General features: G+C 39.8%; 1 protein-coding gene across 1 annotated transcript in view; it reads right to left on the bottom strand.

Moving 5' to 3' along the window:
• LOC129776144 (carboxypeptidase D) overlaps positions 1 to 26,622 on the bottom strand; it is a 69,379-nt gene that overhangs the window by 10,981 nt on the left and 31,776 nt on the right. Inside the window, exons 2-12 of the mRNA XM_055781581.1 lie at positions 20,705 to 20,940; positions 20,316 to 20,643; positions 20,106 to 20,254; positions 19,939 to 20,030; positions 15,548 to 15,653; positions 14,850 to 15,480; positions 6,522 to 7,205; positions 6,091 to 6,464; positions 5,343 to 6,031; positions 5,114 to 5,288; positions 4,766 to 5,055 (exon numbers count right to left, since the gene is read on the bottom strand). Of these exons, the coding sequence (XP_055637556.1) occupies positions 4,766 to 5,055; positions 5,114 to 5,288; positions 5,343 to 6,031; positions 6,091 to 6,464; positions 6,522 to 7,205; positions 14,850 to 15,480; positions 15,548 to 15,653; positions 19,939 to 20,030; positions 20,106 to 20,254; positions 20,316 to 20,643; positions 20,705 to 20,940 (3,754 nt within the window). The remainder of the gene's footprint in view (positions 1 to 4,765; positions 5,056 to 5,113; positions 5,289 to 5,342; positions 6,032 to 6,090; positions 6,465 to 6,521; positions 7,206 to 14,849; positions 15,481 to 15,547; positions 15,654 to 19,938; positions 20,031 to 20,105; positions 20,255 to 20,315; positions 20,644 to 20,704; positions 20,941 to 26,622) is intronic.

Raw genomic sequence — 26,622 nt, 5'->3', positions numbered from 1 at the left:
ACTCGCTTGTCGTTGTGCAGACCGGAATATGTTTGCCTAGAACGTACTTTTAAACTGAGAAGCCTGGGAAAATCATCATTTCAGATACTAGAGGTGAATGAACTTTCGCGGTTCGAGAACTACGTAAACATGAGAGGTGCAATATTTTCAGAGGGAAGTGTAAAAAACAATGATCGTTTGACAATTCTTCCGCTGACATATTTTGGTAGTCTAAAATAATATTTGAAGTGTTAAACAAGTGGATTGCATGATATAATTGCGAAGTTCTACGTCGAAAATATGCGGTCGTGTCCTAGATACAAACCCTTACATTTTTTTTAATTTATCATATAACATTATGTGGCTACGGAGACCCCCGTGCCTCAATTTTGTATGTATTGTGTTTAATTGTACTTTATGCTTAGGGTGGCCGTCTTACCCCGTCTTCTTCTATATTGCTTGTCTGAATTCGTTATGACCAGAAATGTGTGTAGCATAAGGATCAATAATTGATTGTAGTATGTCCGACAATTTTTGATGAAGACTGGATAAATAAAAAAACAGTCAAAAATTCGACTAGAAAGTATTCACATATCGTAGAACATCCGAAAGGAGCTCTCGTGGCCGAGTGGTTAGCGTCAAAACCTAACTTGCCGGGGGTTCGGGTTCGATACTCGTTCTGGTCGGGGGAATTTTGACGTAGGACTACGTCTTTCATTTCTATACCGGGGTGTAAAATCAAAGTTTCGAAAACGAAAGCGTTACGCCGGAGACCGAGATTTTGAACGTTAATAGCTCTTAAACAACTGAACGAAATGGTATGATAAACACTTCATTCGAAAGATAAACTGTCTACGCGTCATATACTTGTTACTTTTTCATCCAAAAACTTGTTTCAATAGTCTTAAAATTGCTTTCGAAACAAGCTATTGAAATCACCAATCGGTATATAAGCGAGCGCCGCTCGTAAACCCACTCAGTTATGATTGAACAGCGATTGGAGCATGTTGTCGCTGTTGTTGTGAAGCTAATTTCGTTTATCATGAAAGCGCTGATGAACGGTGTCACCAAGAGCCTGTTTGTGCACCTAAGGCCAGAAGGGAATCCATTAGGAGGAAAGTGATGCCACGGTTCCGTTTGAAACATCGGAGCAGCCGCCACACACACACATACACGCGCGGAATTCTCGTTGCTATCATCGTTGCTGAAAAATAATCTGCCAGTTCCCCTGGGAATTGAAAAATACATTGATGCGAAAGAGTTTATTTTAATGTTTTCTATCCATATAACACTGCAACCAAATACATTTGGTTTGGTGATTTTTCAATCAATCGCAATTAATAGGAAAGCTTCTGAATATTTTTTTTCCCATCAGAGGAAAATTTTCGTATCCAATATTGGTTGCATAACATGAAAAACGTGAAACATCATCGCGAAAATCAAGTCAGTTTTCGAGCGATTATTTGCTTTCTACTCATATAATGCTGCGACCAAATACATTTGGTTTTGGACTTTTTCAATCAAGTGCGATCAACGTAAGACCACGTCTTTCGGCAATTTATTAGAGGTGCAATGAATCTTTAGGAATTCCCGCTCTACGCGCACTGGCAAACAATGTTTACTCAACAATTTCTCAAACGAGAAATGGGCGTTGTGAGAAAGGATTAGCGAACGCGAAAACGACAAACGGGAGAAAGATATGTTTGGAGGTTGAAAGAAATTGGCAGAAAACTTCTTCATTCTATCATTCAAATAATGTGATTCATACCACTTCGTTTTACCAGAAAGAGTTTCTTGATGCTCAAAGGAGGAATCGAGTCCTCCGAGGAAATTACCCAGCGCAAATTAGAGTCGACTATCGATTGCGGTATTCGTACACAAATAATTTTATAATGCAGTTTCACCAAAGTGATTTCTTCGGATATATTCACTACATCATGTCATGTATTTCATATTCTTCATTATGAAATCCATATCCATGGCACCTATCGGTATCGAATTATCATCGACACCACGATTTTCGCTAAATGCTCCTTTCAGTTCGGCCTGTAAAAAACTTTTCTGAACTCTTATCTATCAAATTTGGAGCCCTGAAAAGGGCCGTTGATTATATGCTAAGCTAATATAGCACGCTCTCCTCGGATACGATGGGCCAGCTGGATGTCCTTGGGCATGATGCGACGCGTTTTGCATGGATAGCACACAAATTGGTATCTTCGAATAAGCCTCCTGCAGCGTCATAACCGCGGAACTTTGGTAGCGCAAGTCGGTTTTGAAGTACTGAGCAATTCCACGATCCAAATGCTGCAAAGGTAGCTGCGGATCAGCAATTCGGTTGACTTCTGATAGCGACGAATTTCACGCAAAGTTCCCGGTCGATAGCGATGTGGCTTCTTCACCTGTCCTGCTGCTGGTGCGCTTATCCGAGCTGCTTTCATGTGCCTTACCACCGAAAGACTAACGAGCTGTCTGCGAAAGACTAACGAGTTCGAGTCCTCACGGTGCGAGAGTAGAGTAAGAAATGAACGAAAGCAAAGGAAGCGTCATTTTATAAACCATAAAAGTATAGAATCTAAACCCCACCCTTATTATATTCGTAAGTATACAGTAAGCTTATATAATAAAGAGGGTGGGGTTTACATTCGATACTTTTATGTTTTATAAAATGACACTTCCCTTGCTTTCGTTCATTTCTTACTCTACTCTCGCACCGTGAGGACTCGTTTCATCGGGACTAAGCAAACAGCTCGTTAGTCTTTCGGTGGTAAGGCACACGAAAGCAGTTCGGATAAGCGCACCAGCCGCAGGATAGGTGAGGAAGCCACATCTATCGACCGGGAACTTTTCGTGAAATTCATCGCTATCGGAAGTCGACCGAATTGCTGATCCGCAAGCTACCTTTGCAGCATTTGGTTCGTGAAATTGCTCATGACTTCAAAACCGACTTGCGCTACCAAAGTTCCGCGGTTATGACGCTGCAGGAGGCTTATTCGAAGATACCAATTTGTGTGCTATCCACGCAAAACGCGTCACATCATGTCCAAGGACATTCAGCTGGCCCGTCGAAACCAAGGAGAGGGTGCTATACTAGGTTAGCATATAATCAACGGCCCTTTTCAGGGCTCCAAATTTGATGGATTAGAGTTCAGAAAAGTTTTTGCAGGCCAAACTGAAACGAGAATTTTCGTTTGGATGCCATACAGCATCGAGAAAATTCCGGAAAGATCTAATCGTTGCTGAAAAATAATCTGCCAGTTCTCTGGGAATTGAAAAATACATCCATGCGAAAGAATTTATTTTAATGTTTTCTAACCATATAACACAGCGACCAAATACATTTGATTTCGTAATTTTTCAATCAAGTGTAATTAGCTGGAAAGCTTCTGAAGATTATTCTTTCCCATCAGTAGAATATTTTCGTATCCAATATTGTATGCGCGCGCAACGGAAAATGTTTCGTATCGCGAAAATTATATAATTTTCAATCGATTATTGCTCAGTCGCCGAAATGGTTCATACTCAGAGAGTTCATTCGCCTCTAGTTTGCCTTCCAAATTGCCATCGTAAACCACACCTTCTCTCGATTCAATCACGCACGAAAAGCATACTTAAATGATATTCTGGTGGTGAAACCCATTAATTTTTCGTGAGGCGTCGTGCACAAATTACGTAACGCGATAAGAGGGGAGGGGGTAGATGTTGCGTTACTTTCTGTTTATTAGAGATAGGAAATTGCGTTACGAAAGGGGTGGAGGGGGTTCAAAATCCGGATTTTTAGCGTTACGTAATTTGTACACGACGCCTGAGGACATCGACAAGACAACATCGTTACTGAACGAGCTGAACGGCGAGGGATCGAGGGATTCATTACCTGGCCTGACCTGACCTGAAATGCAATCAGTTTGTTTTAACTGTGATGGAGCGCAGAAAAGCCGATCGATCAGAAGGAGAAGAGAAGGTGACCAAGAGAGTATCAGCATCGAAATACGGTTGCTCAGGAAGACATCGAAGCAGCCGCCACACACACACATACACGCGCGCAACTCTTTTCGTTTCGGTTATCGAGAAGAAACCTGGAAAGAAGTGATCGTTGCTGAAAAATAATCTGCCAGTTCCCCTTGGAATTGAAAATTACATTCAAGCGAGTATATTTTAATGTTTTCTATCCATATAATACTGCGACCACATACATTTGGTTTTGTGATTTGTCAATCAAGTGTAGTTAGCAGGAAAGCTTCTGAAGATTATTCTTAAGAACAGGGTTTTTTGTATCCAATATTGGATGCATAAAACCTTGAGCCTCCAACGTAACGCTCTCGTTTTTGAAGTCACCCAAATATTTATTTATTCATTCATTCAGGATGGATTTAGATTCAACTTCAAACAAATGATCTCTAAATCAACGATAGTCCTACGTCACCCTTGCGGTTATACCATAGATATAACCCACTTCCTGTTTTTTGTCAAAGAAATTTCCTCCGACTTGCACTGTGGTCACGCATATTCTAGAGCTTGCCACTCAGAATGCATTCAAGGGGTGTTATTCGGCATAGAAATCTCAACTAATTACTAATAAAAATGACGCAAGTAACACTACGTTGAGACGGCGAAGATCCGAAAACGAACCATGTTCTTTTCTATTTGCTTGGTTAGTGGCTGTCAGTCCCAGTGATTAACATGATTTTCACGAAAAGCTCAATGCCAGTCCCTAGGGACCGACACGGGGCTCAATGTGTTAAGAAACACGCTGCGTTAAGACAAGAAGGATCAATTTATCTCGACTTACTTTTCGTTGGTGCTCGAAACAGCTCCGTCTCACCGTCGTCGTCATCTTCGAAGAGTCGTTGCGTTTGTTCTCCCTTCTGGGGTAGAATCGAGAAGTTGTAGTAGTAGCGGGAATTTTTCCGGCGAGCCTGGATGTACGTGAAGAATAGTACGCCGCAAGCGATGATGGCCACCGAGGCACAGCCTGCCAGAATGACGAACAGCAAACGTGGTATTCCCAGCACTCGTTCGTCTTTCCTCAGCCGGAATATGACCCCCGAGAGGTCTGCCAGGGGACCAATGTGGAGCGTTCTGAGGATTAGTGTTATGGTATAAGCTTGCAGTGTATTTGACGGATTGAAAATCATACTTCTCGTCGGACGTATATCCCGGAGACTGTGCATGCAGGACCAGATCTTTCTGCTCAACGCCATTTAGTTGGAATTTGCCAATGGAATCCGTGTGGGTAGAAAGGTTGCTAACCTTGTTTTGTATGAACACCTTCGAGTTTGGAAGAGGATGATTCAGCTCATCGAGAACCAATCCTAACAATACACAACATTAGACACTCCATAACAATCGAAACAGACTCTATTCACCTGAAATAATTCCACGAGTTTCTACCACTCCTCCGTCCTGGGGGAACATCTTCATGTTACTGTGTGGTTCGAGAACACCAAAACTGCCATGTTGCTCTGGCTTTACCGTGGAAACTAGCGGCTGATGTGGCTCGGGTTCCACAATGCCCTCTCGTGGTCTACCAACTTCTTGCATAACGATATCCCCCATGTCCAGCACTTGATTCTGGTTCAAAGCAATCGATACGATTCTTGATGTGTAATTGAGACAGCTGAATTCGATTTCCATCGAACCGGATGGAAGCACCACGCGGAAGTGTGCCAGATTTGGTGTAACCTTATAGATCAAATTGTTTCCTCGAACCTTCAGAATGGCCGTTCGCAGAGGAACTCCTCTGGTGTCTCTCACGTAACCCTTGATACCGGTGTCAACGAGACGTAGGAAATTAGTCATCCGCTCTAGGTTCTGACGCCATACCGAGGCGATATCCGCCTCCAGTGGCATCTTACAACAACCGAGTTGAATGGTGAATAGCGGAACCTTGTAGAAGCTGTGTAGTTGATTGGTTAGCTTCTGAATGGCATCTGCTTGATGAACCCGGGCCACGTTTGAAGGACATTGTTCATTGCTGACAGCGGTGTATTTGTGGCCCTTGATTTTCTCAGCCAAACGTGAATAAATTGCCACTTTGTCATCGGTTTTCGGATAGCTGAAAGCATTGGGGATACTTTATATGGGAACTTTGGTAATTAAGAGTCGATACCCTACAATACTTCGTTGCCTCCAGCTGCAAAATTCAACGCCAAGTCGTATTGTTCATCCTGCAGCATACGCAGTAACATATCCTTCTGGTGATCGGTTTCTGCACTCAGCAACCGATCGGCCAGTTCATCCTTAACTACAGGATCACACAAGCTGTTGTTGGCCCGATATTGCGTCAAGAGTTCTTCCGAGTCCATTTTGATAGGAACGAAATGAAGCACTACATTTTTAAGCAGCTTCAGTAAAGCAGGTTCAGGAATTTTATAGCCCGCCAGTATGTGTCTCGCCAGATTGATGACCATTTCGCGACCAATGGCTGCGCTTTGGAAGAGCGATGATATAACGAGAATATGTAACTTTGTTTCCTCCGGTGTTCCAATCTAGGGAAAGTAAGGGTACGTTAAGTGATCTTTTCGCATGAAAAATGATGATCTTACGTTATCAGTTATTTTAACCGATGGAAAGGCCATCGATACCTCGTTGTCACCGAACTCAAGTGAGGCAGTCTTATAGTTTTTGTTCTCGAACTCTCCCATGATTGAAACCAGTTCAACATCGGTATGATAACGTGTTCTAACTACATTCTCCAGAGTCCGATAATCGTATGCCGACGACCAATGCTGCGGATCATCCCGCATAAGAAGGAAATCCACTATCACCGCTTTGGTTGCTTCGGGGAGAATTTGAACCTGCATAGTTTGCGGTTCGTATCCAGCCGCATCAGCAGTCACATTGTACAACCCAGGTAGTAGCATCTTGTAGTAATCTCCTTCCGCCGTGGAGAATGTGACATGTTGTATTTCATTCACTTGGATTGTGGCGTGCGCTATCTGATGACCGATAGTGCTCTTGACCATACCCGTTATGCCATGTTGGGCCTGCTCGACGTATCTTAGCAAAGCTTCCCGATTCTGCAACCAGAAATTGGGCAGTTCTTCCGGTTTGGGGAATTTTTCGCAACCAACTTCCAGCGTTAGTTCGTAAGCACCACCCACTACGTAGGACCAATCCTGCATTCCACCGGTAACCGAGTACCAAGCGGCACCATTTGTTATACCATCGGGGAAGCTCTCACGTAGATAGCTGGGACAAGGCTTTCCGTAGTGCATCGTTGTGTGGGCCTGGAAATGAAGATGCTCGTTTATACATATATATATATATATATATATATATATATATATATATATATATATATATATATATATATATATATATATATATATATATATATATATATATATATATATATATATATATATATATATATATATATATATATATATATATATATATATATATATATATATATATATATATATATATATATATATATATATCATTTATATATTCTATATATGCTTGTAATGTGCAATTGTATAAATCCATGAATGAAAGGCAGCTGTAAATTTAGCTTTAGCTAGAACAATGGCATGCAAACGTTGAAAGATGCTAAATCTCTTTTTACGATATCATCTCTAAGGATTTTTGTGAGCTTTAGATATCATTTTCAAAATTAATTTATTTTCTTAGATATATTCACATCAAATGCGTTCTTTCCCGAAATAAGATGACCCATAATCGTTTAGAAGCTCGTTGATTTGACCGTTGTTAGTGTGGTTTACAAGCTCTTCAATTGCTCAATGTGATTAAAGTGCGCTACACATACAGCGTCACCGTCACCGTCCCGTCAACTATTCTCTAGGACTTATTTTGCCGATGTCAAAGTTGCCGGTATGATGTATGTGAATGCTACCATACGATTTCCATGAGAGAATATTTGACATTTCATTCCTTTACGTTTACTTCACGATGACGGAACGGTGTTTGTGTAGCGCACTTAATGCAGGCCAGAGAATTGTATCACTAAAAGGTTCCTTCCGATTTGCATACGTATTGTTTACACGTATTATTTATCTACATAGTGGCTCCATAATTAGGTTTGTTATTTTCTTCGACAACCAAGGTTTCTAACAAATTGATTGACAAAATAAATAAATAAAAAATTGAAGTGGTTTATAACTGTGATATAATCGGAAGGTAGACATAGAACTACCATTGGCTCGACAAACATTCGTTTGAAGTTGTATCAATTCTCAATGATTAAATGCATATTTTGAAAGAACGCTGAACGTTTGTCTTGTTAGTGTGTGTGAGTGGACATGAACATGAAATTCAACTCATTTGACCTTGTTGGTGGTCCTGAAAAGAACCGAGGCACCTTGATTTTGCGTCCATGTTATGGAACACATTCCGATCAGCACAAATGCAAGCATCGTCAATGAGTTCGATTGTTATGACCTCAATAGTTTGCTTTCAAAGCAATTTTTGAGCTATTCAAACAAGTTTTTAAAGTTAATAAGTAACAATCATATAACACTTGGACATTTTATCTTTCGAATAAAGTGATTGTCATAACCATCGTTTAGCCGGAAAAGATTTATTAATTATCAAAGGAAGAATCGATTCCTCATCGGAAATACCCAGTGCAAATAATACTCCCCTTCCATTCTTTGAAGCTGTTTTCTTTGATATGTTGGCTCCATTAAGACCGGTGGCAGAAAAGAAATTGGTTTGGGAAAGAACAGCCTATTGCTTTTTTTTGAGTTGTGATTTTACAAAGCTTACATCTTTTGGTTGCGCAGGTAGCTTAAAGAAACATATAACAGATGAACTAATTTTAATCCGAACCTGCCATGTTCTTAGTTAGAAATCATAAGTGTTCGTAATTAATGTGTATAAATTTACTATTGCAATGAGTGGTTTGTACTCAACATGTTTAACGGCGTTTAACGGCCACCAACACATGTTTGGTAAATGTCAGAAAAATAGCAGACAAATGTCTAGACGAATCGAAAAATAAAGAATAAGCCCTTCTTATTCTGGTGCTCAAAGCAAGCAGTTGGTTTTTCTTTTGATCCTTAAAAACCGGATTTAACAGTCTCAACAAAATATTGAATCTAATCAAAATGGATATCGAAATGGAGGTCCGAGAAATATGTATTACCTATATTCAATCTAATTCATTTATGAGATACGAAAGCAATCAACGAAATTGATTCAGGTCTCTACGTATAACATGATAGGATTAGAAATTATAATGAGTATTGATGGAGCTCCCGTGGCCGAGTGGTTAGCGTCCCACATCATCATGCCGGAGGTTCGGGTTCGATTCCCGTTCTGGCCGGGGCATTTTCCGTCAAAGAAATTTCTTCCGACTTGCACTGTGATCACGTGTATTCTCTAGAGTTTGACACTCCAGAATACATTCAAGGCGTGTTATCCGGCATAGAAATCTCAACTAGGTACTACTAACAAAAATGACGCAAGAAATCAGAGATCTTGTTTGGATACTTTGTATTTCCCTAGAATTTTTTAATAAGTTATTTATTTATTTACAAGATACTACATCCCATTGAAAGATGAGATGCTTCCTCAATACACCCGATCCATGCCTGTAGTTCTCCAAACTCTGCCGTCACCAATTCTTCCCATGTCAGGCTTCGCCTGGTCTAACCACTTTCCTCGCTCGCTGGGCTCCTCCTCATCTCGTCCCAACCGAACACCTTCATTGCGGGACTGCTGTACGGCAATCTTGCAACATGTCCGCCCATCGCAAAAGTCAGTAAGTTAAGAGCGTTATGAAATTTTTTTTTCGAGAGTGTGCTTTCGAGAATAAATATTATAAATTTGAAAGAAATATTTTATGGTTCAACCAATATGACAACCGAACTTATCAACACTATGTGTATAAAAATTGAGCCCAAATGAGACCAGCTTTTATCATTGAATACGGGGCGAGAATGATGTTCGAAGATTAAAAGTTATTATCATCGATAAAGCAAATGTGAATAAAATTTGGACAGACGAAGAGAACAATTGGCTGTCGAGCCCAAGGCTCTGCATATTCATAGTCAACTGAGGATAGTCAGTTAGTAATGACTTTCGGCTTCTTCATGCAGTTTCTCCGCCAAAACGACTAAACAGTCGGGCGTTTAGTCGCTATCTCCCTCTACCGACCAGGGTTGCCATAATACAATCTGTGTTTTCGCTCTCAAAAAATCTTTTTATCTGTGTTTTTTTTCAAAAAATCTGTATGAAAAGCGGTCGTTGGTCTGCTCTCAGCCACCACAGCAAGGAATATACTGATATTACAATTTATGCAACAATTTATGATATCACAGTTTTTCTAAACGAATATTTATGTCTTCGAACCTATTCACGAACCAAGACGGTGCTACTATGAATAATAGATAACGATAAAAGTTTTCATCCATGCTTGAGGGAAGGATCAACACGTTCTTGCTGCGCCCAATTTGCGGATAAATGATTAAATGAAGCTCAAACTTAGTTTGCAGACAACTTTCACATGATCTAACAATATTTTTTTAAATTTGAAGACAAATTAACTACAATAACACATGCCAAATTCATATTATATGGTTTTCGCGAAAAACTGCAGTACAAACCATCCATACTATAAAATAATAAAAAGTATAGTATAAACATTATAATAATATTGTTATGATTTTAATATTTTTCTACATATCTTATAGTTACATTTAGGTGCCTATTCTATCTAATTCCGTTTAAATATACGAAAGTGTCACCCATATCTGGTTGACGGGGCGACGAAAGGGTTAATGGGAAACTCCATGTATTGCGGCGCTGTGTAGATGTAAAAAGCATTGTTCTGTATGGTCAAAAAGAGAGATAAAAGCCATATCTAATTCTCATACTAATTCTCATTCACTGTGCTTTAGTAGTGTTATTTATCTGTTGTAAAGCTAGCCGATGAGGCAGAATTTTGCATCTTTTCGCCTTAGATTGAACATGAGAAAGAAGTACTACACGCTACATATGAATGCCAACATGACTGTCATTCAGATTGATTCGGATGCTATATGAATAAAATTGATGAGTTGGCCATATTGGATCGTTATTTTAAAAAATCTGTAAATCTGTATGCAAACCAAATAAATCTGTAATCTGCATCTACAGATTCTTGGTTTCAAAAAGTCTGAAAATCTGTATAAATACAGATTATTCTGTAGATATGGTAACCCTGCTACCGACTCGACTATATCATTTCATTCTTCCCAGTTAAATTGTCCTCATTGCATTCTGAAGTGACTTCCCACAAAACGAATTTGTTCCTCTCTTTCTCTCTCCCATGTACGTGGGCATGCATCGATGTTTGAGTTCAACGTGGTTTGACATACGCTACAGGTAAGCTACATTTTTTTTATCGTACACGAAAATTACTCAAACGTATAAAATAGCGTGCAGTGTGTCTGCGCTATCTTACACGCCTAATACTAAAGCATAGTTCATCTTAAATCTGAACGCATTAAAACGGGTCTATCTTGGAGCTATGTGAACGAAATAAAAATGTTATGTACTCAAAATGTAGGACTTTAAAGGAAAAATAACAACAACAAAAATTCCGATGTTGTTTTGATGAAATCTCGAACTTTTCGGCGAATACCACTCATCATAGTTTGGACACCCTGTTCGCTGACCTCAGCGGCCATTTTGTTCCACCATCTCTTCATCTCTGTTGCATCCCGAGCCGTCCTTCCATTCTTCTTCATCTTCTGCTTGACAGTTGCCCAATACTTTTCGATACGGTGAAATTGAGGGCAGCTGGGTGGGTTGATGTCCTTTTCGACAAAATCCACCCCGTTGTCTCGGTACCACTGTAGTACCTCTTTGCTGTAGTGGCAGCTTGCCAAATCTGTAGTAGTATGCATCTCACGGAAACATTTGAGAACGCTGCACACGGTCGATTTGGCCATTTTCAACGATTTCGCGATTTTTGAACCTGACCACGTCGGGTTTTTGACGTGGGTGTCCAAAATTAATTTTCGTTTCGCCGCTTCCACCACGTGTAACTTTTTTGAAACAAAACGAATCGTAATGAAATTTTTAGCACTGATAGAGGAAACATTCCAAAACAAAGTGCTGTCAAACATTCTAGATCCGACCACTAGGAGCGCTATGGTATAATCTACAGTGCGTCCAGATTTAAGATGAATTATGCTTTAACTAATACTAACGCGAGGACTTTTATAGCGTACTTGATAAATGTCTAAGTTCGTTGGTTTGAGTTCACGATGGGTAGACAATAAACCGTCCATTGATGGGATAACTTCTTTTTCGCATCAGAAATCATGTTTTCGTTCCTCTTTATATGGACGTAAAAATAACATTGCGTACGCAGGTATAAAATTAGTGCCAGGGAGAAATGGAAGTGTGAATTGAAGTCAGTTGAATGAAGAGGCAGATTTGTATTCATTAGTGGAGTCAGTTAAAATAACCACTGACTGGACTAGTTCACCAGTCATCTTCGCTAGTGAGTTCACCAGTCATCCTCGCTAGTGAACGCTAGTCAATTCAATTTCAATCCAAGTCAATTTTTGTTGTGGGCGACTGCCGAAGCAGTTCTAGTCGAAGCGAAGCTACTGAGAGTAGAGTCGGTCTTCATTTTTCACCTTCGAAGATTTCGGGCGCTAAACATAGCATCCCTAATGTTGATTCGCTTAATCATCTCATCGAACTCTCCTTGGCTCCTGGATGCCAAGCTTTTGCTTGTATTTGGACTTGATCATTTGAATAATATTTTGGTTCATGAGCCGTAACAAGGCAATGATTCGATTATCCGGAAAATTCGATCATCCGGAGTGAAGATAAAGAGAAACTGATCATCCATTGCAGACCATTGGATAAAACGATTTCTTCAAAGATTTGGTGTTTTTGTGAAAGCCATCAAAGTCCAGCGTGGATACAACCAGGTTAAAAAACTAGAGGGACGAGATCTAGCTTCATGTGGATGTATCGTATGTCTTTCCGAAATTTACAACAAATCAGTCTAGCCAGCAAGTAATCAACTACCCATCCCCTCTTAGATGGTGCCTACACACGCTACTAATGATTATTTCACACGCTACTTATGATAAATCATTGATTTTTAATACAAGTTATCTCAAAATTTTATTTCAATAAGTGCGATCTTTCGCCCCATAGGCTACGAAGTTGTGCCACCACTGTTGGACAAAAGACCGCATTTGACAATTTGTATTATAATAAATATTGGACAAGCAAAACTCGAAGTATTTATAGATTGCGTTTCGAAGGTTATATATAGTTACTATTTAGTAACCCGATTGGCTTTCCTTTTTTCCTGAACCCTATTGGCTTTCCTTTTAAAAGTTACTAGACTAAAACTGTTAGGTGCGCACCTGCGAGCATTAGCACATCAAAAAGTTATATTTTCATCGCATCGCATTTTTGCCTAGCAATTCAATTCTTTTCTGAGAGCGACACCATTCTATCGCAAACCGATTCGATCCAAATCTCCGAGGCTAAGCACCCAATCGGACCAGGAAACGAAAGTAAAGCAACGGCAGAAACTAACGAACGGATCATAAAATGACACAAGCGAGCATCGATGAACACGCTCACAGATACCAAACGATGACTCTCACGCTGTGTTCATTCAGTGTTTTCGTTGACACGTCAGTTTTCTGTTTCATGAGTGATTTAAGACATATTATTGTGTGCGTTGAATGAATCAAATAAAAGAATGTAACGAGCGCTGTAGTGCACCCGTGGCCGAGTGGTTAGCGTCGGGTTCGATTCCCGTTCTGGCCGGAGGATTTTTCGTCAAAGAAATTTCCTTCGACTTGCACTGTGGTCACGCGTATTCAAGAGCTTGCCCCTCGGAATACATTCAAGGCGTGTTATTTGGCTTAAGAAATCTCCACAGGGAACGTTAACGCCATTCAAGAAGAAGAAGAACGAGCGCTCGTTGATACGATTGGAACCATCCTTGGTTGAAAAGACACAAATCTCTATATAAGCGGGTGCCCGCTCGGAAATCTATTTAAGGGACGAATGACTTTAGAGATGAAGTAACTTAAAAAACAAGAACTGAACTGAAAATCCATTTAGTTATAATTGTGAAGCTAGTGTAGAATGTTCTCGCTCGTTCACCAAAGCACTATTTCCCGTTTCTATTCTACTGTCGATCTGATCTGAGCCTCGAAAAATAAACTATCGATGATAATTCGACATAGATTGCGTACAAATCATGCCGTTTACAGTGGATTCGATAACAGAGAATACGAAATGTTTAAATTAGAGAATATTCCACCATACCAAAGAGACCGCATTGTTTGATAAAAGCAACGGTACCAATGTTGAATGTTCAGTACATCGTTGCTTTTCATACCGTTAGGCACAGAGAGTTTGCGTACCGAATCGAACGTAAGGGTTGTTTATTGTATATGTTGACGAAGATACATAATGATGGTCGTTGAACAAACATGAAATCGTGTGTGATGGCAATAAATCTTTTGAAGAAGAGATACAACAAGAACATATATCTCGTGTTTTATTCTCTCGAGAACAAGAATTAATATTGTATCAACCATTTTCAGTTGCTTCTTCGAAGCTAATCATCGATCCTTTCCAGGACTATCAGTCAGTTAAAAAATGTCGAATTTTTTGTTCTCTCCTGTATCAATTACTCATACTCATCAACTCACACACTTACAAGAAACACGTTTAGCAAATTCCCGAAATATCCATTCATTCATTGTGTATTAATTTGTTTGAAATTGCATCTGAATCAAATGCAACTTCAAAGAAATGATTACTAAGCCAACGGCAATCCTATTTCAACCTTACGGTTATCTCACAGATATAACCCACCTCGAGTATTTTGAATTGAAATGAAGTAATCTCTAACATTCCATAATACTCACATCTGCGTAGGTATGAGCCAAATACTGGAACATCTCGTTCTCCTCCGTCGGGTTATTCACGGTCCGTGGGTTGACATAATCGTTGAGATACGCGAAATCTTTGGGCGAATCATCGAACGGATAGTTAGCTACCAGGGCGCCCCCGTGTATATTCGCGGACAGCACAAACGGAATCGACAGAGACCAGTTCATAACGGCTCGGGTTTCCGGTTCCTGCTTCATGTTGTACTTGTTCATTCCGAACTGATCCGGAAAGTTGCGATTCAGGTCAACGTTGTTCGCGTTGGCTCGCCCCTTCAAGTTATCTCGATCTTCGATCTCGGAGATTTCGTATCCATCGGGATTCATACTGAAGAGCAGATGCAACCGGGTGTTGTTCACTAGTTTGGTTATCCGCTCGGTGCGATTGTAGTTTTCGCACAGGAGTTTCGCAAACAGCAGCAGAAGCTCGCGACCAACGACTTCGTTACCGTGCATGTTGGCAATGTACTTAACTTCCGGTTTGCCCGGGATGTGCTGACCTGGATTACGAGTTATCTCCATCACCCAAAGATCACGCTGTTGGACGCTTTTGCCGATCGAATAGAGTCGAGTGATGGAAGGGTAATTGTCTGCCAGATCGTGGATGATGCTGCAATTTGAACGAAACACCGATGATAGCGTTGCGATTGATCTTTCGATAGAATTAAAATACTCACGATTCCATAGCCGTGAAGTTGTGATGCTCGAACTTGGGAGCTATGACGAATCCGTATTGATCTGGTAGTTGCCGCACTACGCGTGGATGTCTGGTTTTGTCTGAAACTATTGGTAAGATTGTGCTACAACGAGGAATGTGTGCGTCTCTAGGAAACAAAAATTGTTATAATCTAGGTGTTAGTATGTACAATAGATGCTCCGTAACCCATCATATTCGTACGGTGGCACAGTTCAGGACAGAAAAATTGGAGAAAGTAAGCGACAATCAAAAACACCACAAACGAACCTCTAGTCGAGTATCCTGAAAGCGCCACCACATCATACACACATTTTCACTTTCACCAAATAGTCAAACCGTTCCCATTTTTTACATTCCTCCGGAAAACAGCAAAGAAACAAAAATCAATAAAAGACCAATTTTGAGAGCTTGATTCCGAAATTGCTTTATTCATATGTATATAGATTCCATATTTTTGTACAATATAATATTTTTGTTTGCTTGAAAAAGTAAAGTGTGCCTTCGGATTTGTATGGTTGCTTTTAGCAAAACATCACCCTTTTTATGAGATTTGTTCGGAGTAGACTAAGAAGAATTACAACAGTTTGGTGTACTTTCAACAACAGGTCAATATTAGCCAGGGGTTGAAAATTTGTTCGGATCCTTTAACGTAGTGCTTGTGGTTGGTTACAACATCATGTTATTCTGGTTTGTATGGTACAGTGCAATATTATCCCTCTATATTGAACAGCTAAGGGCTGACAGGCTCCCGAATAATAGATACCTCCTCTTAAGATGTAAATGTGTGTATATTAAAGTGCGTGTTTGTAGATGATGAGAACATGTTTATGGCGAAGGCGATAAAATGCTGTTTTTTTGTAACTAGTGTTAGTAAAGTTGTGCTCTTAAAATGCTTCCACGTGAACAGCTAAAATAATGTTATCTCCTATCAAGAATAGTAATTTGTTCGTCTTTTGTTCTCTTCCTGATAATAGTATTGTGGCGTGGGATTGTGATGGTTGTTGTGATAGTATATAGGTCTCTGCGGTTGTTCATTATAGCTTTGGGGCGTTTGCGAGTAGTACTGATAAGGCAAGCTAAATCTTATATTGGTATACGGGAAGGACAATCGATCGTTGTAGTTGATCGTCTGGGATACACTGGTCGGCTTCGTCCAATGTCGATAGGGCGAGGGCCACGTAAATGTTGCTGGAAATGGATCGTTCGATCGTTATAGTATAGAAAGCATTTGAACCGGCGTATGCGCAAAAAAAAAAACAAATACTGCCATGTGGCAAAGAACATCCATGCGGTCAGTTACAACAAGTATTCTGTTTTGTGGGTTATGTATTCATAATGATATTGGATTAGTAACATTCTATGATCCATCAAATTGTTACTTGATGCACATAATTATTCCACGCGACATTTGAAATCGCACTCGTGAAGCAATCCTATCGAGTTGCAGCCATGCTAAAAATATCATATATTTTGCTTTTTGCAATGATCTTTTGAAAGGGCAGAAAACTTATATTCGAGAAAAAATAACCAAAAAAGCAACACCAAGAAATAACACAGCCTACCATAACCAGTCTCATTTTCAAACTCTGGCTATACAATGAAATATACTGAATCTAAGAAGAAGACTACAAACTACAAATTTTAATCAGCTCAATCCAATTGCAATAACCTTCATCGACGAGAATGATCTCATTTTACTTAATAATGGTGATCATACTAAATTTGGTTTTTCTTCTGGTAAATCGTCTGCTATTGATCTGCCCATATACTCACATAACCATTCTTCCCAGTTGTTCTGGGAGGTCCTGGATAGCTGTAGTGATCACTTCCCCATTACCATCTCTCTGAACCGAGCAACTCCAGTCAACACATGCCGTCTTAGATGGAATTATGACCGGGCCGATTGGCATGATTACCAAAATGAAGTGTTCGACTATTTTACATGTACATCGCCCTCCACTCCTGAAAATTTCGTCAAATCACTTTTCGATATCAAGATCCCCCAACTGCATCGCTATTGCATTTTCGATAACAAGATCCCCCCAGCTGCATCGCCTGCGGTTTAGCCCTATCCATCTCCCACATACTAACAGAGTGCAAAGCCATTGATTGCGTTTTTCTTAGTTGCTGATTTTGGAACATGGGATAACTATGCGTAGAACGGCAGTATATTGATCTAAGGAAAGAGACGAATACAACAAAATAAAGACGAAAATCCTCGAATTTTTGCTCGTTTTGCTTTTGCCAACACATTTGACCTTCCATTTTTATTTAAATAGACACATGCCGCCCCAAATAGAGTTTTTCAGATTTTCGTTAAAATTGGTAGTGCCCATTTAAATTTTTGAGTGATCCGAACGATCAATTTTGCTCCTTTTTGACGTAGGACGTAGGACTTTCATTTCTATACTGGGGTGTAATTTCAAAGTTTCGAAAACTAAAGCGTTACGCCGGAGAACGAGATTTTGAGCGTTAATAGCTCCTAAACAACTGAACGAAATGGTATGATAAATACCTCATTCGAAAGATAAAATGTCGACGCGTTCTATGCTTGTTACTTTTTGATCCAAAAACTTGTTTCAATAGCTTTCAAAACAGGCTATTGTAATCACACCAATCGGTATAAAAGCGAGTGTCGCTCGGAAATCCACTCAGTTATGTACGTTTCTGCAAATCGGAATGTTTCCCTAACACAGACTTCAAAATCATGGAGCTTGGGGAAATCTGCACTGCAAAATAGATACATGCAGCGGGTACTTTTGTATTCGTTTGCGCTTTTGCAAATCGGAATGTTTCGCTAACACAGATTTCAAAACCATGGAGCTTGCGGAAATCGGAATTGCAAAATAGATGCAAGTTGTGGGTACTTTTGTACTCGCTTGCTTTTTTGTAAACAGGAATGCGTTTTTCCAACACAGATACCGAAACCAAGAAGTTGGGAAAATCGGCACTGCAGCTCTCGGCAGTACTTTTATACCCCCATGCATTTTCACACTCCGGAATTCGTTTTGCTAACACGGTCCACAAAAGCGGGTACAAATGCAACACGTTGGCTCGGTTATTCAAGACTGCATATCCCTTCATTACGCCAGCTCACTGAACTTCTTCGCATACCGTTTGATGATTAGGCCAAATGTTGATAACTATTTGCTGCGATAACCATTACCTTAATGCATGAATTGGCCTAAATTGGGGTTTGTTTGCAATTGAATTCGTAAATTATTTCATTCATTCACTAGTTTAATCAATACATACATGTGTAAAGATAGCTCTGCGTACCGGCGATGTCGTACCCAATGAGGAACATCCGAGGTCAATAAATGATTACTAAGCCAACTGCAGTCCTACGTCAACCTTGCGGTTATATCATAGGTATAACCCTTCCATAGTTTTTTGAACTTTAAAACTATTGGACCGATTCAGATGATTGACATATCAAATCAAAGCCAATCAATCAATCATGACAACGCGAGACCACGCATCTTTTATGAGACGCCAAAAATTGAAGGAGTTTGGTTGGGAAATGTGGATGTATCCACCATATAGTCCACACCTTGCATCGCCTGACTACCATTCTCTTCGATCTCTTCAGATCTCTCTTAATAGAAAAACATTGGTCGACATAAATGAGAACAGCTGAAAATCGCTGAAAAACCACAGAAGTTCCACACGGGTGGAATTATAAAATAACCGGATGAGTGGCGAAATATAATAGATAATAATGGCCAATATTTACTTAATTAAAATTAATTTTCTACCAAGAAAAAAAATCATTCGGAAATTGAACAAAAATCACGAAAACTTCCTGTAGTTTTTGAGGGAAAATCATATTTTTATATAAATTTTGTCTACAACACAATAGCATGAAGCGATAGATTGACAATGACGACTGTGGATACTCTTTTGTTACTATTTCTGTGTGCTTGTCATGTACTGAAATGTCCGTGTGTAAACCAATTTGTAGGTTGTATGTGAATGGATTCCCTTCCGGAAGAAAGTAAATGCAGAAGCACCAATCAAATAAAAGATATTCGTAAAATGAAATCTTGATTGACTAGATTAGATAGATTCAGATAATTAAAGCTAGAAAACCACCATTCCCAACAACACTACCAGCGAGGAGTAATTGAAACTGATGTGCATGTTCTGTGTTTAAGCTTTCCTACACCATATATGATGTGAAATACCCCGGGGGGGTTCGGGTTTTGATCAGACGCTTCACAGAATTGTCCGATTCAAGCAGAGATTGTTAGAATTTGAAAACACTGTCTGTCTGGACGGGCGGGACAAATGTTAGAACTTGCAAGAACTCAGAACTCAGAATAGATCTTCCAAACCCACTTGCTCTCTACTGGTGGCTAGCTTATTTACCTTCGTCGGCTTCGTACGATTTGAGACTAAAATTGACACGTAGCGGCTGTTCGGCGGCGATGGTGATTGGGACCTCTTGACTTGGGTAAAATCTGGAAATATAAAAAGAAAACAATTCCAAGGTTCGATATCCGGGGAAAAAGAGTAACGACAAATGTTCAACTCACCCAACGGCCTCAACGCGGATCTTGTAGTTGCCGGGCACCAACAAACGCCAGTATTCGCCCCGTTCCGTAGTCCGAATGTTCTGGTTGATTCCATCAACAATTACGTCGGCATCTTTGATCGGATATCCGTTGCTGTCCGTTACCAGACCCTACAAGATAAGACTCAAATCACTTTCTAGCTCCTTGAAAACACTAAGCGATAGAACATACCCTCACGCCAGAGTTGGCCAGCTTCATGTACTCGATTAACGAACGCTTGTTTTTCTGCCATTCGAGCGGTAACTCGCTTGCTTTGGGATACTTGCAACAGCTCAACTCAAGTGTGATCTCGAAGCAATTGCTGAAAACGTAGTTGAAATCTTGCATTCCTCCGTTCAGCTCATACCAGTATGCCCCGTTGGTAATGCCATCCTGGAATGTTTCGTTACAATCGTGTCCGTTCTTCATCACCGGGTGATTCTGGGCGTACACTAGCGAGGCATACTTGAAGAAATGGTTATCCGGTGTCGGACTGTCCTCGCAACATTCGTGATGATTGCTGAAATGAAGACTCGAATAATTTGATGGACTGCGACGCTCATCGCAGCGTTTGCACTTACATGGAATTATCGTACGGGTAGCTAGCCACCACTGCTCCCCCGTGCAGATTGGCCGACAGCACGAACGGATTGGTGAGGACCCAGTTCATGACGGCCACCGTTTCGGGCTGCTGCCGGTTCCTGCGCAAATGTCTCGCTCGATCATCGTCGAAGCGGTCCGGGAAATCACGATTCAAATCGATGCTGGCTGCGTTGTAACGGCCGGTGTAGCTCGACAGAGATTCGCAATTTCCTTCCTGCAAGAGGTGGTGGGGGTGAGTGTAATGGAAAACAGATTTTCTGTCATCAAAAGGAAGAGGCGACAAGCTTTCATCTGTTATCCCCGTCGCGTCTTTGAGATGTTGCGAGCAAGTGCTTATGAGCGTGGGCGGTTATCGTCAATATAATCACTTTTTTATGGCATTCTCTTTTGGAGCGAAGATTGCTTTCGTAGAGTGACGATATGACTTCTCCACCTAACAGAAACTTTTTTTCCGCAGCATCTTGCGAGTATGAAAATTCAATACGTCACTAGGCAGAGTTCGTTTTTTATCTCATGGCGTGGGTTTTATAACAAATTTTATTCCTTCCAAAGTTTACCTAATCTACATTTCATCTATGCTCGATGTTCGATTAACACGATGAGTCTTACGTTGGCCTCTGGGAACTAACATTTAAACATCCACCTGGTTCGCACCGGTTCCTGGACGTCAATGGACTTTCACTAAGAGTAAGTAAGGGATATTAACAAAATTAGGAAATAATCTTTAGAAAAGGTCTACATCGTTAAACAGGGACCGTCGCGAGCCAGACAGAAAGTTCATTGTCGATTCTCTGTTCGGTCTGGTCTCAAGTGGTAAGAATCAAACGGAACATAATGAAACAATACACAAAACAATACCCACAATATGCAAATCAGTCCAGAACCTATTTAAAGGCACACCATTACAACACTCAGTTTATCTCAGTTTCATTTTCATTTACTGCTTGTCAGTAACCCTATTCGGAGACATTAATCTGAATGCCCATTTGAATGATGATCATCATCCGAGTGGACGCTTTTTTGCATCCGAAAATTTGCGATTTGGTGTGAGAATGATGGGCTTTTGTTTTTCTTTCACCATGATTGACGTAACACGAGTACGAAAAGATGATATCGTCATCATTTATTGCCGTTGTGGGCGGTTTATGATCAGATTGGAATCACTGATGCTTACAGTGTGTTTGTAGTTTTGATATTAATTGTGGCTTGGAAGGCCATCGGGTACAAATAAAAACTTCGAAGCGGATATCCGCTTTATTAATTTCAGTTTGTGGCAGCATTTTTTGAATACTGGAGACAATCCACTCTTGATCGTAGAGGATTATTTTTTTGGAGGTTCGTTTTTCAAATTTATATTTCTGACAGCTCACGTGTGTAACTAATGTAACGGGCCTTCTCTTTGGTTTGGACCTTCAAATTTGCCGCCTATATCATGAGATTCGACATCTCTGAATAATCTGGGTCACGTAATGTCTCTAATCTATACGGATAAACCAGCAGTCATTGAGGCTTTACAATATTACACAGGTCATTTGTGAGCCGAAATATTCGAAGAACTGTTACAGAGTTCAACCTTCCGCATGGTCTACCTCAAGCCTAGTCACCACCAACCAATTGCATGCAATAATCTTCAGAAAGTACAACAATATATAGATTCGATATGATATAAGCTTCTCCGAAACAACCAGTCGATAAGTTCCTAAAAGTACTGCTCGTAACTGGACGAATTTAACCCTTCTTTGCATGATTTTTCCAGACACGATCAACTTAAATTGAACTCGTTCTTCTACATATTTTTGGGCATTCAATGATTCTTCAAATGCTAACCATTATGCAAAGTAGGCTTAAGGCGGTTATTCAGGACAAACGTCAGAATCGTCCAATGCATTATGTTCCACAGCCGTATGGCACCCGCCATGTTTTTGGTGCCAACATCTCACACGTCAGAAGTATTTGTTTTCTTCAAAACAGCGATCCGTGAGCTTCGTTTACTAGTTTAGGGGAGCGTCAAAGAACAGCTGATTTTCAGTTGGAGTGAACGTTTTCAAAATTTAAAATATGAATGAAAATTAGCTTTTCCATATCAAATTAATATTCTGTTTAAATAAAAACATTTTTGTTTGCAGGTGAGGAAAAAGTCTCATACGAAAATTGTTTATGAAGACAATTTTATATTATAGAGAAAAAAATCAGCAACAATGTTAGAATTGTATGACCATATGGATGAATGAAAGTCAGAAATACGTGTTTCTAATAATTAAACAACATAATGTGAACATTTTCATTCAAATTTTAAAATTTGAAAACCGGCTCCGTGTCTTCTAATCTGGTAGAGATTACACTAACGATTTTGGGACCCAAATTATGGCTCTAACTTGAAGTCGCCACCAGACGTCGACTTCATCGCGAATTACCAATTTACCACCATCTGACATATCGTGATATCGATGATGAACTTTTACAGCAGAGGGATAGTGAGATAAGCGGTGACGGTAGGTAGAGTGAGATAGCGATAATCGTGTCATACACCTGATGTTCCATCAGAACAGTGTCAAATCTCATGTCTCTTTCACAACCATACAAACTTTATTGGAATTTAATCTTCAGATAGTCTCTTGTTGAAGTTCCTTCCAAATTCTTTTTAAAGGCATGAACGAATCAGACGCGAAATCACACAAGTTTTAGAAAAATGAACTATTCAAGCTGCGTGAAAGGTGGCAAATGATTGTGGAACAAAACGATGCCTATATCATTGAATTAATGTTGTGAAATACAAAAAAGGCGAATTGTTGATGTCTAGACTGTAATCTTACAGTTGGAAATAATATTAATTTTTAATAATTCGTGAATTTATTTGATCTTTATTAGAGGACATAATATGTATTCTAAACATGATTTCCCATTGATCCAGGCCACAAATGTAATTCTATATTTGCCACAGCCCTGACCCGTACGAATCGACAACTCCCAGAAATCGCACGAAATTGTTGCATTATTCATTGGATGTGTTGTTTAACCATGGAATCTAATCATATGATAAGTGGATCGTTTAGCTGCTTTTTTGAATGCATATGTGCTGGCTGATTAACAAAAATTATGCAGGTATTGTCGTTTGATTTCTTAGCTCTTCAGACGAGTTTAGTTTAAACGTTCAAACAACATCCAATTATACTCGAACAAATGAAACTAAGAAGAACAAACTTATTCTTGCAACAAAAATTTAAATATGGTAAAATTCTGTTGGAATCGTAGTCACGAATTCTCAGAAAAAATGTCTAGAGCGCGACCGGAAAAATCACACCAGAAAACAACTGCTACAGAAACAACCGCTCAGAGAAAGTGTAATGTCACAAGTAGGCTAGAAATAAAACATTATGGATATAAATGCGTCACAGAAAAAAGCGTAATACCGGGTTTAGACGGTGCGAGTAAGCATACTAGACGGACTAGTCAGTTACTGCAGTGCAGCTACTCACACCATATCATGCCAGTTAGTGTCATGTGTGATCCGGCGTGCGAGCTACTTCAAAGTTTTATGAATTTACTCGCACTCGCATCCCTCAAAATGTCAAAAACAGAATTTAGCGTTCGAATCAGGGATACCAAGTGTAACGAAATGTCTCTATTTTTCAGATGTTTGAAAATATGCGAAGATATTTCTAGACTTGAAAATTATTGGAAAAACAGAAAACCCTCATAGATTCTAAACGAAATCATTGTTATTTTGTTCTGCACGCAGGCGGGGCACGCTTTCTTTTTGAGACAGTTTTCTTGAGAATCTCTAATATAGAATCATTATCAGGCACAATTTTCATTCAATTCAATTCACTCATTCACATTTCACTCACTTGCAAAAAAAGTACTGTTCTAAGAAACAGAATACATATTCAATTTAAAAACGTGCATTTTCATTCATTATTTTTATTTCTGACGCGTATTTATTCCACCTGCAAACCTACTATCACTTTCATTTCACAAATTGGTACACGAAGCTGCTGGCAAGGGGAAATAAATAAACTTTTAAAACATCTTTTAGACTGCCATCACTTTAGCATCACATACTTCCGGAATTATCTTAGCCATGGATGCTTTCGGGATTCTAAAAAATATCGACAACAATCTGAACGATATTCCAGAAGAAAGGCACATCAATGTCGTTTTTTAATTTCACTCTTGCAGGTATAGCATTCCTCATGAGTGTATCTTGGCGTTGTATTTTTGGACCAATGAAATATAAACAGTGTTTCCACTTATTCAGGTGTTTTTCTTAACACTGCTCTGTACTCTAGAGGACCATCATCGTGGAGTTACTTCAATATTGTATTTGTTGTTCAATATTGTATTTGTTGTTTTCCTTGCATCCGATTCCTGGCCCAAATCCTTTTGCGTTTTTGCTTTTTCGGATAGTACCTTCAGTTCGAAGAAATTCAGCTCAAAGTATTTTTATACCCAGTCAGCGTGTATTTCGCGATAAAATTGATAAATGCGACCGAAAACTTGAGACGAAAACTGCCAATAGAGAAGTCGCTTTCGTATCAATCGTTTGTCAAATTCGGACCTGATTGCTGTTTCTGACTATTTGATGGACATTTGAAAAATCATCTGGCATCCCTGGTAAGCCAATGCTGTAGTATCCAGCTTCTCACACTATGTGAACGAACACGGCGAGTCAACCAATTGTCAAGCGAGTTCACCGGCCTAGTAGCTGCTCACTGTCCAGTCAGCTACTAGCAACGTATAAATAGGCCTTAACTTCTATTATAAATTAACTTTTTCGGTTTCGTTTTGCGAAATTTATTCTGAGCTCAATGTAATGGGGGCGAAGTCCTCATTTAACGAGGATAAGGCATCGAAGGGCCCAAGCCGCCACGATGACGCGATTCGAGTCGACCACCGACCCGTTCTCGGAAGCGGCGGTGTCTTGCACGCAAACCTGTGTTTCACTGATTATTTTGAAATATATCATTCATTGCAATTCAAAATATTGCACCACGTTCTGAAGAAATTTTCACAGTTATAGATATTTTGGTTCGGATATTTAGCGCGCAAAATCATAACTCGTATACTCGCACATGGTATCACAGACCGTCTTATACTCATTGTTGCTTTTCGCCGATGAAGAAGAATAAAGATGTTTCGAGATTCAAATGTTGTATAGGGTTGGGTTGATCATGCCGGGTGTTCGGGTTCGATGCCCGTTCTGGTCGGGGGATTTTTCGTCACAGAAATTTCTTCCGACTTGCACTGTGGTCACGCGTATTCTAGAGCTTGCCCCTCTGAATACATTCAAGGCGTGTTATTTGGCATAAGAAATCTCAACTATGTATTGATAAATGACGCTAGTTAATGCATACGTTGAGACGGCAAAAGTTCCACAGGGAACGTTAACGCCATTCAAGAAGAAGAAGAAGATAGGGTTGGGGAAAAAGAAATGTCGTATTTCTGATCGAAATTTGACGCTTTATTTAATACTAGCTGACCCGGCAAACTTCGTCCTGCCCAAAATTAGTTTTTTGTTATCAATACCTTCAAACATTTACGTTTTCTTGCTATGAACAAGTTCATGGGTCTAATCGCAGAACTGTTCATTGATTGATCTTCTAATCGACCCCATTGAATTTACCTTTTACTTTAAAATTCCTAGTATTTCTAACAAAACTCATCATTATAATATCAGATTATTTTCAGACACAATTCACGTTCAAGATTTTTCAACCACTTGCAAATAACTTGTTTTTCCGTTACATGGAATCAATGTTTTATACAGAAAAGATTTAGGGCTGTCTAATCGGACAATTCCTTCCTCGAGTTCTGCTCTTATCAACACATTCGACGATACTTTTTTATCGGTATAAATAGAAGAAGATATAGGAGTGCGTTTCATCGTGCGCAGAAC

Source organism: Toxorhynchites rutilus, chromosome 3 (assembly GCF_029784135.1).
Source record: "Toxorhynchites rutilus septentrionalis strain SRP chromosome 3, ASM2978413v1, whole genome shotgun sequence".
NCBI lineage: Eukaryota > Metazoa > Arthropoda > Insecta > Diptera > Culicidae > Toxorhynchites > Toxorhynchites rutilus.
This window is presented reverse-complemented; position numbering and strand designations above follow the sequence as displayed.